Source organism: Xyrauchen texanus, chromosome 3 (assembly GCF_025860055.1).
Source record: "Xyrauchen texanus isolate HMW12.3.18 chromosome 3, RBS_HiC_50CHRs, whole genome shotgun sequence".
Taxonomy (NCBI): Eukaryota; Metazoa; Chordata; class Actinopteri; order Cypriniformes; family Catostomidae; genus Xyrauchen; species Xyrauchen texanus.
The window spans coordinates 60,356,300-60,373,867 of NC_068278.1; the positions used below are offsets into that span (position 1 = coordinate 60,356,300).

The 17,568-nt window shown below is 39.4% G+C and overlaps 1 protein-coding gene and 1 long non-coding RNA gene across 2 annotated transcripts in view; one reads left to right on the plus strand and one right to left on the minus strand.

The window, feature by feature from the left end:
• dcc (DCC netrin 1 receptor) overlaps nt 1-17,568 on the minus strand; it is a 368,503-nt gene that overhangs the window by 230,731 nt on the left and 120,204 nt on the right. The window contains exon 2 of the mRNA XM_052100624.1: nt 15,751-16,074. Within this exon, the coding sequence (XP_051956584.1) occupies nt 15,751-16,074 (324 nt within the window). The remainder of the gene's footprint in view (nt 1-15,750; nt 16,075-17,568) is intronic.
• On the plus strand, nt 1,658-8,921 carry LOC127625751 (uncharacterized). Its single transcript, XR_007968360.1, has 3 exons — nt 1,658-1,748; nt 7,068-7,325; nt 8,874-8,921. It is a non-coding gene; the product is annotated as an uncharacterized LOC127625751 (long non-coding RNA).

The following is a 17,568-nucleotide window of genomic DNA, read 5'->3' on the forward strand; positions in this document are numbered from 1 at the left end:
TGGTACTCAGAAGGTTGCTGGTTTGATCCCCACAGTCACCACCATTGTGTCCTTGAGTAAGACACTTAACTCCAGGTTGCTCCGGGGGGATTGTCCCTGTAATAAGTGCTCTGTATAATACATTGGTACTCAGAAGGTTGCTGGTTTGATCCCCACAGTCACCACCATTGTGTCCTTGAGTAAGACACTTAACTCCAGGTTGCTCCGGGGGGATTGTCCCTGTAATAATTGCACTGTAAGTCGCTTTGGATAAAAGCGTCTGCCAAATGCATAAATGTAAATGTAATGTAATATATCAAAGATGAGCGAGAAACAAGGCATGCTCTTTGCCATAGCGGCGGTTTATCTGCGGCTGGATATACCATATCTATATCATAGAGCACTGGAACATTGCTAACAGCAAGAATTAGCCTTTCATCCATCTTTCCGTTACTGCAGGAGCTGAGAGAGAGAGAGAGAGAGATCACGTGAGCTCTCCCGTCTTCTCTCCTATTGGCTAAGATGGTGCCTCCCTATGGAGTTGCTGCTTATAGGGAGCGCCGGTACTGACAATGACTTTTTATGATGGTAAATGGATTACATGTGAGTGGAGGCAGAGTGAGCCGTTTGACACACGTGTAATCTGATTAACACCTCCGCTGTCTTTGTGGGTGATTTGGGCAAATTGTTTTTCTCTCCAGTGTGGATTAGTGACAAGCCCTCACGGTCAAGGTCGGGTAAAGGTCATGAACTTACACTCTATTACTCTTTAAAAGGTCATTTCTCTCCACACAAATACTCTCTTACCCGTCACTGAGGACTGTCTGCTTTCTGACTTAGTGATACAGCCACAATATGCACATTAAGTCATTATGAACTCACCCTTATGTTGTTCCAAACCCATATGACGTTCTCTCTTCAGTCGAACACAAAAGGAGATGTTAAGCAGAATGGTACAACTGCTCTTGTCCATATAATGACAAATTAGGATAAACACATAAAAAAAAAACAAGATTGAGACCCATAAAACATCTTTAATGTAGTCCATATGGCTGTTTTGAAGCCATACAATAGCTTTGTGTAAAGAACAGACCTCAAGTCCCAAGTCATCAATAATCTTCCCCTCCATCAAAGCTCTCAAATCTCATTCACGTTTCCAATAATTCAAACATTTGGATACAAGACACATTCAAAGATGTTTGTCGGCATTGCTGTTAAACCTGACATGACGCATCTTGATATGTTATATTTGAATATATACAATTACAAATGAGACAGGTGTATGAAAAAAAGATGCGATGGAAGGGAAATTTATCAATGAATAAATTATGAGTGACTTTAAATAATAAATAATAGTTCACCCCGAAATGATGATAATCTCATTATTTACATTTTTGGAGCTTCTAAAACTTATACAAAGCACTCAAACGTTTTGAGTTTTCAATTCACAAGAAGCATCTACTGACATGGACCGAAAGAGACCTCTGAAGACCTACGACAGCTGGAAAAAGTTACAAAGTTATCTGGAAGAGTTTAGATATTCATCTGTCCACAGTGAGACAAACTGTCTATAAATGGAGATGATTTAGTACTATAGGTACTCTCTCTAGAAGTGGCCGTTAGATATTCATCTGTCCACAGTTAGACAAACTGTCTATATATGGAGATGATTTAGTACTATAGGTACTCTCACTAGAAGTGGCCGTTAGATATTCATCTGTTCACAGTTAGACAAACTGTCTATAAATGGAGATGATTTAGTACTATAGGTACTCTCTCTAGAAGTGGCTGTTAGATATTCATCTGTCCACAGTTAGACAAACTGTCTATAAATGGAGATGATTTAGTACTATAGGTACTCTCACTAGAAGTGGCCGTTAGATATTCATCTGTCCACAGTTAGACAAACTGTCTATAAATGGAGGTGATTTAGTACTATAGGTACTCTCACTAGAAGTGGCCGTTAGATATTCATCTGTCCACAGTTAGACAAACTGTCTATAAATGGAGGTGATTTAGTACTATAGGTACTCTCACTAGAAGTGGCCGTTAGATATTCATCTGTCCACAGTTAGACAAACTGTCTATAAATGAAGATGATTTAGTACTATAGGTACTCTCACTAGAAGTGGCCGTTAGATATTCATCTGTCCACAGTTAGACAAACTGTCTATAAATGAAGATGATTTAGTACTATAGGTACTCTCACTAGAAGTGGCCGTTAGATATTCATCTGTCCACAGTTAGACAAACTGTCTATAAATGGAGGTGATTTAGTACTATAGGTACTCTCACTAGAAGTGGCCGTTAGATATTCATCTGTCCACAGTTAGACAAACTGTCTATAAATGGAGATGATTTAGTACTATAGGTACTCTCTCTAGAAGTGGCCGTTAGATATTCATCTGTCCACAGTTAGACAAACTGTCTATAAATGGAGATGATTTAGTACTATAGGTACTCTCTCTAGAAGTGGCCGTTAGATATTCAGCTGTCCACAGTGAGACAAACTGTCTATAAATGGAGATGATTTAGTACTATAGGTACTCTCACTAGAAGTGGCCGTTAGATATTCATCTGTCCACAGTTAGACAAACTGTCTATAAATGGAGGTGATTTAGTACTATAGGTACTCTCACTAGAAGTGGCCGTTAGATATTCATCTGTCCACAGTTAGACAAACTGTATATAAATGGAGATGATTTAGTACTATATGTACTCTCTCCAGAAAGGCTTGATAGAGGTTATTGCTGCTAAAGGAGAATCGACCAGTTATTATATCCAAGGGTTCTGTGTGCCTCAAGTTTACCAAAGACCATCTTGACAGTCCACAACGCTACTGGGAACATGTTTTGTGGACTGATGAATGTAAGTTTGAATAGTTTGGGAAGAACACACAGCACTACGTATGGCATAAAAAGAGCACTTTTAAAAGTTAAAAATACTTTTATGAATGTTTATTTTATTCTTTTAGGAGCTTGATGGACTCTGGTCACGGTCTACTTTCATTATATTAAAAAGAGCAGTGTGAACATTCTGGTAAACATCTCCTTCTGAGTTCCACTGAAGAAAGAAATTCACACGGGGTTGGAACAACTTGAGGGCAAGCCAATATAACAGAATTTAAATTTCAGCTTAAACAACCCCTTTAACCCTGTTGAAAGGTTTATGTTCATCTGTCTGTAAATATTTGTCCTTTTATAACCACACTTATCTATTAAATGGTTCAAATACTCCAAACATCCTGAAATTTTCACGAAGTGTGGAACGGCTCTTTCTGAGAACAGAATGACTCGGCGATGTCCTTCAGTGGAGACGAGTGTCTGGCACTCTGACTGAACACTCTTTTACTGCAGACACCGAAGCTCTCAGGCATGTTTTATCATCTCAGAGGGATTCAGTGAGTCAAGGTTTGTTCAGAGCGGCTGGTGTTTCTCAACAGCGCTGGTTAAATGCTGGTTTGTGCTCTTCAGATGAACACAGGAAAGGTTATAGATGTCACTCAACACTAATGACCCACAATGCACTGCTCTCATAGCTCTGTGCGCACTTACAGCACAACACACATACACACTGTGAGTCATATGAGTGTTTGGGGCGACGGATCTGTGTTTTAAACTGACCTTCACTTCATAAATTATATTTCTTGCGGCTGCGGACGACTCGAATTTGTGTCTATGTATCATTGAAGTGACACTCTGAATAGGAGATGTGATTTTCACAATCCTCAGAATTTATTTACACTTTCAGAATATGTCCAATGAAAACAGGCCAATCGATAGAGTTTGTAAAGGTTCTTTAAATAATACTAAAAACACTAGAACTGCATGATTTTCATGATGTTTGGTTCTGTTATTGGAATGTTCCATGTTCAAATTCAAGTGCAGCTCAATCGACAGCATTTATAGTGTGACATTAGACATTACTACCACAAAAAGATTGGAGGTGTGAGTTGGAGGTACTTTGACTTATAAAAAGCACACAAACATTTTGCATCTGCTGACATGGACCATACCTTGCATAAGAGAGATCTCAGAAGACCTACGATCAAGAACTGTTGCTTTGCATAAAGCTGGAAAGGGTTAGAAAGTTATCTGGAAGATTTTAGATATTCATCTGTCCACAGTTAGACAAACTGTCTATTAATGGAGATGATTTAGTACTATAGGTACTCTCTCTAGAAGTGACTGTTAGATATTCATCTGTCCACAGTTAGACAAACTGTCTATAAATGGAGATGATTTAGTACTATAGGTACTCTCACTAGAAGTGGCCGTTAGATATTCATCTGCCCACAGTTACACAAACTGTCTATAAATGGAGATGATTTAGTACTATAGGTACTCTCTCTAGAAGTGTCCGTTAGATATTCATCTGCCCACAGTTAGACAAACTGTCTATAAATGGAGGTGATTTAGTACTATAGGTACTCTCACTAGAAGTGTCCGTTAGATACTCATCTGTCCACAGTTAGACAAACTGTCTATAAATGGAGGTGATTTAGTACTATAGGTACTCTCACTAGAAGTGGCCGTTAGATATTCATCTGTCCACAGTTAGACAAACTGTCTATAAATGGAGATGATTTAGTACTATAGGTACTCTCACTAGAAGTGGCCGTTAGATATTCATCTGTCCACAGTGAGACAAACTGTCTATAAATGGAGGTGATTTAGTACTATAGGTACTCTCTCTAGAAGTGTCCGTTAGATATTCATCTGCCCACAGTTAGACAAACTGTCTATAAATGGAGGTGATTTAGTACTATAGGTACTCTCACTAGAAGTGTCCGTTAGATATTCATCTGTTCACAGTTAGACAAACTGTCTATAAATGGAGATGATTTAGTACTATAGGCACTCTCTCTAGAAGTGTCCGTTAGATATTCATCTGTTCACAGTTAGACAAACTGTCTATAAATGGAGATGATTTAGTACTATAGGCACTCTCTCTAGAAGTGTCCGTTAGATATTCATCTGTTCACAGTTAGACAAACTGTCTATAAATAGAGATGATTTAGTACTATAGGTACTCTCACTAGAAGTGGCCGTTAGATATTCATCTGTACACAGTTAGATAAACTGTCTATAAATGGAGATGATTTAGTACTATAGGCACTCTCTCTAGAAGTGGCCGTTAGATATTCATCTGTCCACAGTTAGACAAACTGTCTATAAATGAAGATGATTTAGTACTATAGGTACTCTCACTAGAAGTGGCCGTTAGATATTCATCTGTTCACAGTGAGACAAACTGTCTATGGAGATGATTTAGTACTATAGGTACTCTCACTAGAAGTGGCTGTTAGATATTCATCTGTCCACAGTTAGACAAACTGTCTATAAATGAAGATGATTTAGTACTATAGGCACTCTCTCTAGAAGTGGCCGTTAGATATTCATCTGTCCACAGTTAGACAAACTGTCTATAAATGAAGATGATTTAGTACTATAGGCACTCTCTCTAGAAGTGGCCGTTAGATATTCATCTGTCCACAGTTAGACAAACTGTCTATAAATGAAGATGATTTAGTACTATAGGTACTCTCACTAGAAGTGGCCGTTAGATATTCATCTGTCCACAGTTAGACAAACTGTCTATAAATGAAGATGATTTAGTACTATAGGTACTCTCTCTAGAAGTGGCCGTTAGATATTCATCTGTCCACAGTTAGACAAACTGTCTATAAATGAAGATGATTTAGTACTATAGGTACTCTCACTAGAAGTGGCCGTTAGATATTCATCTGTGCAGAGTTAGACAAACTGTCTATAAATGAACATGATTTAGTACTATAGGTACTCTCTCTAGAAGTGGCCATTAGATATTCATCTGTACACAGTTAGACAAACTGTCTATAAATGGAGATGATTTAGTACTATAGGTACTCTCACTAGAAGTGGCCGTTAGATATTCATCTGTACACAGTTAGACAAACTGTCTATAAATGGAGGTGATTTAGTACTATAGGTACTCTCACTAGAAGTGGCCGTTAGATATTCATCTGTACACAGTGAGACAAACTGTCTATAAATGAACATGATTTAGTACTATAGGTACTCTCACTAGAAGTGGCCGTTAGATATTCATCTGTGCAGAGTTAGACAAACTGTCTATAAATGAACATGATTTAGTACTATAGGTACTCTCTCTAGAAGTGGCCGTTAGATATTCATCTGTCCACAGTGAGACAAACTGTCTATAAATGGAGATGATTTAGTACTATAGGTACTCTCTCTAGAAGTGACCGTTAGATATTCATCTGTCCACAGTTAGACAAACTGTCTATAAATGGAGATGATTTAGTACTATAGGTACTCTCTCTAGAAGTGGCCGTTAGATATTCATCTGTACACAGTTAGACAAACTGTCTATAAATGAAGATGATTTAGTACTATAGGTACTCTCACTAGAAGTGGCCGTTAGATATTCATCTGTGCACAGTGAGACAAACTGTCTATAAATGGAGATGATTTAGTACTATAGGTACTCTCACTAGAAGTGGCCGTTAGATATTCATCTGTCCACAGTGAGACAAACTGTCTATAAATGGAGATGATTTAGTACTATAGGTACTCTCACTAGAAGTGGCCGTTAGATATTCATCTGTACACAGTTAGACAAACTGTCTATAAATGGAGATGATTTAGTACTATAGGTACTCTCTCTAGAAGTGGCCGTTAGATATTCATCTGTCCACAGTGAGACAAACTGTCTATAAATGGAGATGATTTAGTACTATAGGTACTCTCTCTAGAAGTGACCGTTAGATATTCATCTGTCCACAGTTAGACAAACTGTCTATAAATGGAGATGATTTAGTACTATAGGTACTCTCTCTAGAAGTGGCCGTTAGATATTCATCTGTACACAGTGAGACAAACTGTCTATAAATGAAGATGATTTAGTACTATAGGTACTCTCACTAGAAGTGGCCGTTAGATATTCATCTGTGCACAGTGAGACAAACTGTCTATAAATGAAGATGATTTAGTACTATAGGTACTCTCACTAGAAGTGGCCGTTAGATATTCATCTGTGCACAGTGAGACAAACTGTCTATAAATGGAGATGATTTAGTACTATAGGTACTCTCACTAGAAGTGGCCGTTAGATATTCATCTGTCCACAGTTAGACAAACTGTCTATAAATGGAGATGATTTAGTACTATAGGTACTCTCACTAGAAGTGGCCGTTAGATATTCATCTGTCCACAGTTAGACAAACTGTCTATAAATGGAGATGATTTAGTACTATAGGTACTCTCTCTAGAAGTGGCCGTTAGATATTCATCTGTCCACAGTGAGACAAACTGTCTATAAATGGAGATGATTTAGTACTATAGGTACTCTCTCTAGAAGTGACCGTTAGATATTCATCTGTCCACAGTTAGACAAACTGTCTATAAATGGAGATGATTTAGTACTATAGGCACTCTCTCTAGAAGTGGCCGTTAGATATTCATCTGTCCACAGTTAGACAAACTGTCTATAAATGGAGATGATTTAGTACTATAGGCACTCTCACTAGAAGTGGCCGTTAGATATTTATCTGTCCACAGTTAGACAAACTGTCTATAAATGGAGATGATTTAGTACTATAGGCACTCTCTCTAGAAGTGTCCGTTAGATATTCATCTGTTCACAGTTAGACAAACTGTCTATAAATGGAGATGATTTAGTACTATAGGTACTCTCACTAGAAGTGGCCGTTAGATATTCATCTGTACACAGTTAGATAAACTGTCTATAAATGAAGATGATTTAGTACTATAGGCACTCTCACTAGAAGTGGCCGTTAGATATTCATCTGTCCACAGTTAGACAAACTGTCTATAAATGAAGATGATTTAGTACTATATGCACTCTCTCTAGAAGTGGCCGTTAGATATTCATCTGTCCACAGTTAGACAAACTGTCTATAAATGAAGATGATTTAGTACTATATGCACTCTCTCTAGAAGTGGCCGTTAGATATTCATCTGTCCACAGTTAGACAAACTGTCTATAAATGAAGATGATTTAGTACTATAGGTACTCTCACTAGAAGTGGCCGTTAGATATTCATCTGTCCAGAGTTAGACAAACTGTCTATAAATGAAGATGATTTAGTACTATAGGTACTCTCTCTAGAAGTGGCCGTTAGATATTCATCTGTCCACAGTGAGACAAACTGTCTATAAATGAAGATGATTTAGTACTATAGGCACTCTCTCTAGAAGTGGCCGTTAGATATTCATCTGTCCACAGTGAGACAAACTGTCTATAAATGGAGGTGATTTAGTACTATAGGTACTCTCACTAGAAGTGGCCGTTAGATATTCATCTGTGCAGAGTTAGACAAACTGTCTATAAATGAACATGATTTAGTACTATAGGTACTCTCTCTAGAAGTGGCCGTTAGATATTCATCTGTACACAGTTAGACAAACTGTCTATAAATGGAGATGATTTAGTACTATAGGTACTCTCTCTAGAAGTGGCCGTTAGATATTCATCTGTCCACAGTGAGACAAACTGTCTATAAATGGAGATGATTTAGTACTATAGGCACTCTCTCTAGAAGTGTCCGTTAGATATTCATCTGTTCACAGTTAGACAAACTGTCTATAAATAGAGATGATTTAGTACTATAGGTACTCTCACTAGAAGTGGCCGTTAGATATTCATCTGTACACAGTTAGATAAACTGTCTATAAATGGAGATGATTTAGTACTATAGGCACTCTCTCTAGAAGTGGCCGTTAGATATTCATCTGTCCACAGTTAGACAAACTGTCTATAAATGAAGATGATTTAGTACTATAGGTACTCTCACTAGAAGTGGCCATTAGATATTCATCTGTTCACAGTGAGACAAACTGTCTATAAATGGAGATGATTTAGTACTATAGGTACTCTCACTAGAAGTGGCCGTTAGATATTCATCTGTCCACAGTGAGACAAACTGTCTATAAATGGAGATGATTTAGTACTATAGGTACTCTCACTAGAAGTGGCCGTTAGATATTCATCTGTACACAGTTAGACAAACTGTCTATAAATGGAGATGATTTAGTACTATAGGTACTCTCTCTAGAAGTGGCCGTTAGATATTCATCTGTCCACAGTGAGACAAACTGTCTATAAATGGAGATGATTTAGTACTATAGGTACTCTCTCTAGAAGTGACCGTTAGATATTCATCTGTCCACAGTTAGACAAACTGTCTATAAATGGAGATGATTTAGTACTATAGGTACTCTCTCTAGAAGTGGCCATTAGATATTCATCTGTGCACAGTGAGACAAACTGTCTATAAATGGAGATGATTTAGTACTATAGGTACTCTCTCTAGAAGTGGCCGTTAGATATTCATCTAACGGCCGTTAGATATTCATCTAACTAACCCTAACCCTAACCCAGTGAGACAAACTGTCTATAAATGAAGATGATTTAGTACTATAGGTACTCTCACTAGAAGTGGCCGTTAGATATTCATCTGTACACAGTTAGACAAACTGTCTATAAATGGAGATGATTTAGTACTATAGGTACTCTCTCTAGAAGTGGCCGTTAGATATTCATCTGTCCTCAGTGAGACAAACTGTCTATAAATGGAGATGATTTAGTACTATAGGTACTCTCTCTAGAAGTGACCGTTAGATATTCATCTGTCCACAGTTAGACAAACTGTCTATAAATGGAGATGATTTAGTACTATAGGCACTCTCTCTAGAAGTGGCCGTTAGATATTAATCTGTGCACAGTTAGACAAACTGTCTATAAATGAAGATGATTTAGTACTATAGATACTCTCTCTAGAAGTGGCCGTTAGATATTCATCTGTACACAGTTAGACAAACTGTCTATAATTGGAGATGATTTAGTACTATAGGTACTCTCACTAGAAGTGGCCGTTAGATATTCATCTGTACACAGTTAGACAAACTATCTATAAATGGAGATGATTTAGTACTATAGGTACTCTCACTCTTAGTGGATGACTCAAAGGACACACCACAGAATGAACAGTGAGGTAATAATGAACCCTAGATTGACAGATAAATACTTGAAGGAATCATTGGAGCTGGTTAACATCTCTGTTCATGTGTCTACTATACAGAAAACATTAAACGGGTGTTCATGGCAGGACATCATGAAGGAAGCCGTTGCTTTCCAACAAAACATTGCTGCATGCCTAAAGTTTACAGACCATCTTGACATTCCACAACACTACTGGGAAAATATTTGTGGACTGATGAAACAAAGGTTGAATTGTTTGGGAAGAACAGCAGCACTATGTATGGCATAAAAAGGGCACCGCATACCAATATGAACACATCATCCCAACGGTGAAGAACAGTGGAGGGGGCATCATGATTTGGGGCCTGGACTGCTTGCCATCATCGAGGGAAAGATGAATTCCCAAGTTTATCAAGATATCTACAGGATAATATCAGGGTGGCAGTGTGCCAGCTGAAGATCAGTAGAAGTTGGGTTATGCAGCAGGACAAAGACCCTAAACATCAAAGTAAATCCACGACAGAATGACTAAAAAAAGAAAATCCACCTTTTGGAGTGCCCCAGTCAGAGCCCAGACCTTAACCCAATAGAGATGCTGTGCAATGACCTCAAGAGAGCCGTTCACACCAGACATCCTAACAATATGGAATAAGGAAGAATGGTCCGAAATTCCTTCTGAACGTTGCGCAGGTTTATTCCGCATCTATCAGAAAGGCTTGATTGAGGTTATTGCTGCCAAAGGAGGATCGACCAGTTATTCAATCCAAGGGGTCACTTACTTTCTCCACAGCACTGTGAATGTTTAATGGGATGTGTTCAGTAAAGACATGAAAGATTATAATTATTTGTGTGTTGTTATCTTAAGCACATTGTGCCTTTGATTAATGCAATTAATGCAAAAAAGCAGCTAATTCCAAAGAGTTCACCACCGTTCATGTTTTCCCCAAAATTACTAAAAGAATTGTTGATGGATTCATTAAGGAAGCAGAATATTTTAAAACCATGCAATGTCTGTCCCTACACACAAAGACTAGCCAGCGCGAGAAAGGTGGCGAGATAGCGCAGAACTCCACCAGCAAATGATTTCTATTAGCATGCAGTAAATGATCTTCCTCTTCTCCTATTCATATTTCTCTCACACACAATGGGTCCTGCTCATTTAGAAACGACCGCACGGCATTTTCCCCTCACAGAGTGAAATGGGCCGTTCACGTGAGCGTTATCTGCAGCCCGCAGAGCATTTACACGCCGGCTACAAGAGCGTAAAGCATGAACAAGTGCAACCGGACGAGAGGAGAGCTGAGAATGGCCTGTCGGCTCTGAGAGTTTGATGTCTCTCTACAGGGTAGTGTTCACTTTTATTTTCTCTCTCTCTCCCCCAAATATCTTCCGATAATAACTGCTGCTCGTAACCAGCCTTTTGAAACTCATTCAGTGTTTCAAAGGGACGATTTCAAAGCCAAAGTACTCGACCGGTGTCTGCCTCATTCCTAGCAGTGCTGCCACACTCCAAATCACCCGATTAAAGACCTGTTGCCTGACAAACGCTGCCAACTGGCCCATCTTTAAAGTGCCGATTGAAAGTGACTTTCAGTTAATGGTCTGAGATAACCGCATATGCCGCCCTCCGAGAGGTCAAACTAGCCATCTGGGGTCAAGTGCCGACTCAAAATGTCTCTCTTGCCCGTCTGAAACACATCTCTCCAGCCACGAGTCAAGATGGTGTTTGTGGGCCGCAGCTGACCTGAATGAAACCACCTTTAGTGCGAGTCCAGATCACAGCGGGCGTAAAGAGACACGAGCGCCCGCGTTGTCTGAATGTGTGTTACAGATGCACATGGCCTTCTGCGGGTCTGTGTGAAGAGAACGCCGCAGTAATCTCATGCTGAGGGTCAAAGGTCAGAAGAGTGAAGGGGTCATACGGTGCATATATTGGTGCATATATTATGTTATTAATGTGAAACAGGACGTGCTGCTTATGTTTAATGGTATGATAATGAACCTGCATGAGAATATCAAATTTAATCAAATTATCTTCCCCACAGAGTAAGCGTGCATTTGTGTGTGTGTCGGTGTGTTTGTGTGTGAGCCGGTTTGTCTGTGTGTGTGGGCGAGTGGGTTTGTGTGTGTATGTGTTTGTGTGCATTTGTGTGTGTGTTTGTGTGTGAGCCGGTTTGTCTGTGTGTGTGTGTGTGTGTGTGTGTGTGTATGTGGGCAGGTGGGTATGTGTGTGTGTTTGTGTATGTGTGCATTTGTGTGTGAGCCTGTTTGTCTGCGTGTGTGTGTGTGTGTGCATTTCTGTGTGTGTATGTTTGTGTGTGGGCAGGTTTGTCTGTGTGTGTCTGTGTGAGCCTGTTTATCTGTGTGTGTTTGTGTGCATTTGTTTGTGTGTGTATGTGTGTGTGTGGGCGGGTTTGTCAGTGTGTGTGTTTGTGTGTGAGCCTGTTTGTCTGTGTGTGTGTATATGTGTGTGTATGTGTATGTTTGTTTGTGTGTGTGTGTGTGTGTGTATGTGTATGTGTGTGTGTGTGTGTGTTTGTTTGTGTGTGTGTGTATGTATGTGTTTGTTTGTGTGTGTATGTGTGTGTTTGTTTGTGTGTGTGTGTGTATGTGTGTGTGAGTTTGTTTGTGTATATATATATATGTGTGTGTGTGTATGTATGTGTTTGTTTGTGTGTGTGTATATGTGTATGTTTGTTTGTGTGTGTGTGTGTGTGTGTGTTTGTTTGTGTGTGTGTATATGTGTATGTTTGTTTGTGTGTGAATGTTTGTGTTTGTTTGTGTGTGTGTATATGTGTATGTTTGTTTGTGTGTGTGTGTGTGTGTGTGTGTGTGTGTGTATGTATGTATATATGTGTTTGTTTGTGTGTGTATGTGTGTGTGTGCGTCTCTGGGAGAAGAGCTCATACGCTTAAGAACAAAATTATTCTAAATTATATTCTCAGTACAACACAAACGTGTGTGTGTCTGCAGACTAATGTCAAGTAATTAAATGTGTTAAGAATAATTGACATGTATCCAACAATGTTTTAGACTTGCTGTTTCAGTGAATATTACCTTTGAAAGTCAATTTATATACAGACTCGTGACTCCTATGGGGTAAGTTGTCACAGCGGAAACCTGCCATCAAACAGTCTTGTATGTCCAATAATAGTCTATTTAAATTAATATTCCTGGTTCAATACAATTAAGCTCAGTTTGAGGCATAATGTCGATTACCACTAAAGTAAACTGTTCCAGTGAGACACTTCCAATGGAAGTCAATGGGGTCAATTATCGTAGGGTTTAAATGCAGAAATGTGACGTTTATAATCTTATAAAAGCACTTACATGAATTTCTCTATTGAGCTGTAAAGATGTTTATAAGGTTTTCGTGGATGTTTCAGGGTTTGTTGTAAAACTGGATAAAACTACACAGAAAAGTTTAAGTGATTCACATTAATCATGTGTGTTTAGTACCATTAGAAAAACTATAAACTTGCACATTTTATTTTATGATCATATTTGATGCTTTAGGCTTTAAAGGTCATTCTCCTCCTGAGGCGCAGTCATTCAGTTTCGTGCAGGACGTTTGTTATGGACATTTTTGTACAGGGGTACATTTTGGGGTATTATCGGAGGACTCTCTGGGCTTTTCAGAGACACCAAATATTTGAGAGTTTGACCCTGAGAACTTCCTCTTCTCGCTCTATAAATATGAACTGAAATCTATCACAGTATAAATACAACATGAATCAAATATTCTTTATTCAATAAACATTTATAATATGTATTTTATGCCCCAAACACTATATTGACAATTAAAAAAGATAAATTGTAAAAGTGTTTTCGCTGGATCTCATGAACTTATGGTGATGACATCATCATCATCATCATCATCATAATAGCTTGTGATGTAAAATAATGAGATCTTTATAATGACAGAGCGGCTGCATATATGAAAATACACATAATTATTAGTTCACACTTTAAATATCTCTTATAGAAAGTATATGTCAGAGGCTCTGTGATGTGTTTTGTGGTGTGCATGAATGTAATGTAATGAAGATTGAGAAATATTCATCAAAGTCTGTTTTATCATATTTAAAACATGCATTTTCAATATAATAATATACAATATTTGAATCAAGCACAAGTTGCTTATATTCAGCAAATACTCATTTTAATATATCAGTAACAATATAATCATTACTGTTATTTTTATCCCAACATAAGAGTCACTTTCCACACAAGCATTTTAAATAGATCGATATAAACATTGAAGCCAATTTTCACTAATAACCACTAGATGGCACCATAAACATGTGAAACTGACATGCTATAGGTTGATTGGCTCGTCAGCTTGAACAGCGACTGAAACGTTTATAACCTGCCATTAAATAGCCTTATTATTATTTAATTACAGCATTTAAAACACATTTGACAACCTAGCTATACATTATTAATATAACTTAACCCTAGCCTAACCCGAAATGTAACTTATCCTGAGAACACAGGGCAAAAGTTCAAATCTACCTTCATTATATAGTAACCCTTGTCTGAAAGGATTAGTCCACCCAATAATGATAATCCTCTCATGATTGACTCCCATCCCAGATGTGTTTGACTATCGACTGGAGTCGTGGGGATTACTTTTATGCTGCCTAAATGTGACTTTTGGACCGTCAAACAGCCGGCAGACTGATGGCACCTGTTTACTTGCATTATATGCACAAAAAGAGCTTAAATGTGCTTATAAAAATCCTCTTTTCGGTTCTGCAGAAGAAGGAAAGTCAAACACATCTGGGATGGCTTAAAGGTGAGTCAATCATGAGAGGATTTGCATTATTGGGTGAACGAATCCTTTAATATATAAATGTGATGACACTGGAATTTTAGTTTGCCGGGTAGAATTTAGAAAGTCAGATTTGAACTAGAGCAGGAAACCGATGGAGTCTGTACTCCAGGTAGGGAAGGAGGTATTGCCCCAAGAGAAGGAGTTCAAGTACCTCGGGGTCTTGTTCATGAGTGAGGGGACAATGGAGCGGGAGGTTGGCCGGAGAATCGGGGCAGCAGGGGCGGTATTGCACTCGCTCTATTGCACCGTTTTCACGAAAAGAGAGCTGAGCCGAAAGGCAAAGCTCTCGATCTACCGGTCAATTTTTGTTCCTACCCTCACCTATGGTCATGAAGGCTGGGTCATGACCGAAAGAACTAGGTCGCGAGTACAAGCGGCCGAAATGGGCTTCCTCAGAAGGGTGGCGGGCTTCTCCCTTAGAGATAGGGTGAGGAGCTCAGTCATCCGTGAGGAGCTCGGAGTAGAGCCGCTGCTCCTTTGCGTCGAAAGGAGTCAGTTGAGGTGGTTAGGGCATCTGGTAAGGATGCCCCCTTGCTGCCTCCCTAGGGAGGTGTTTCAGGCACGTCCAGCTGGGAGGAGGCCTCGGGGAAGACCCAGGATTAGGTGGAGAGATTACATCTCCACACTGGCCTGGGAACGCCTCGGGGTCCCCCAGTCAGAGCTGGTTAATGTGGCTCGGATAGGGAAGTTTGGGGCCCCCTGCTGGAGCTGCTGCACCCGCGACCCAACTTCGGATAAGCGGTTGAAGATGGATGGATGGATGGATGGATGAGATTTGAACTACTTTAGATGTTTAAAACCAGCATAAAAACCCCTGATAGAAAACTCACATTTATGATTTAAAACTTTAAAGTTTTCCTTAGAATCAAACCCACGACCGTGGTGTCGCTAGCGCCATGCAATACCATTCGAGCAAGGGTGTTACTCACCAGACACGATGACTTTGGCCGTTCGGCTGACGATCGCTCCGACGCCTTCTAGCGCGGCGAGACACTGGTACGCTCCCTCGTCCGGCCGATGATGTCTGGAGTGAACGACATTCTGCACGACTAACGATCCGTTTGAGAGCTGCTGTCTCCGCTCATCCACCACCGCGCTCAAGAGAACGCCGTCCTTCTTCCACGCGATGATGGGAACGCCCTGATCCGAGCGCGCCTCACAGTCCAGCTGCAGGACGCCACCACGAACCGTCACCACGTCCTCGGGCTCCAACACAAAACGCAACTCCACAAAACCTTGTAGTGGATCAGCGCCTGCAGGGAAGCAAGAGAATCAGACCGTTCAGCATTTCGGCAGATGTTTTTACAGCAGCGTGCAGATACTTGTGTTTGATGTTTATCTCATTAATGCATACGTACGTACAAACATACGTGTTGGTGTCATACATATGCATGGAGCTGCATGGATGAACTCAACAGCACACACATATGATGTGTAGACATCTGACTCCCTTGATTTAAACGCTCATTCCAACCTGCTGAATACCAACTAATTCAGTTAGCGTCTAAGTGCTACACGTCCTCTCACAGGTTTGTTTATTAAATATTGTGGCTAATTTGACAAATGCTTCCAGCTAGCAATTAGGGGCTGTTCACACAGAATGCATTCTTGCATTCTTGATATCCAGGTGTCTGATACGTGGTTTTAAAAGTTTAACTGCTGCTATCTTGACAGCATCTTAAACTCTGCTGACCCACCGGCGGGTCTAAAAGGGGGCGCTATATCGCAAAAAACGTTTACGCTTAAAACGTTAACGACTCCGTATACATACGAGGCATGTGAGGTATCATTTGAAAGCTTTGAATCTGAACGTTTCAGTGATAAACATCACATATGCATTTATGTTACATAAAATAGCAAAATAAGGCCTAAAAACATTCACGACGCAAATAAGCGCCACCTAGTGGTCAAATGGTATAACTGTATTTATATGTATATAGAAGTCTTTCAAATAGCACTTAATTAGGCAAGTCATATATCAAACGAAAGCTCTCATTCTCAGGAATGTGACTGTGCTGTTTATTTTGTTGCCCTAATACCACAATAAGAAATATTTTCAAAAGAATCAAAAAGTCAAATATGATTTCTGTAAGACATCACACACAAACGTCTCTTTAATCCACCCATAACTGCAGCTGTAAGCCACAAATAGCTCAAAACTTTACATCTGTTTTAACCTAAGTTAGTTTTCTAAAAATAAATAAATACATATATAAATAAAATAGCCATTCTTTACTTGTCTGTGAGCTTGTTTGACTGAATAATCCAATGTTATATCTTAGATGCCCAAAACAAAATATGCCATCCTGAAGGAAAATCATGCTAAACATGTCATGGGAAATATATTTTATTGACTACTGATAATAAAATTGCAAAGGGGAGGATCTCAGCTTCCTAATGACCCATAGATTGACCTTATAGTCCACTCAGAGGCCGAGATATTCAATGAAATAATGAGGGTGAATGCATTAGAGCACCACCTACATTACACATCTGTATATTGTGATGGAATGTAATAGAGAAAATATATCTTTTCTTGTGTTTTCCGCCACCTAGTGGAATAAAAAGAGACTTTTCAAGGTGAGGTAGAGCGATTTGCACATATTATGTGCTTCAACAATCTGCGAGTCTGCATGCAAAGTCATTCTGAATATATCCAGCAGCCCGTCGCCACGCAGCCAACGTTTTTTTTGTTGTTGTCTCTCTCTCTCTCTCTCTCTCACGGACGACAGCTCTTCTTTGCGGTA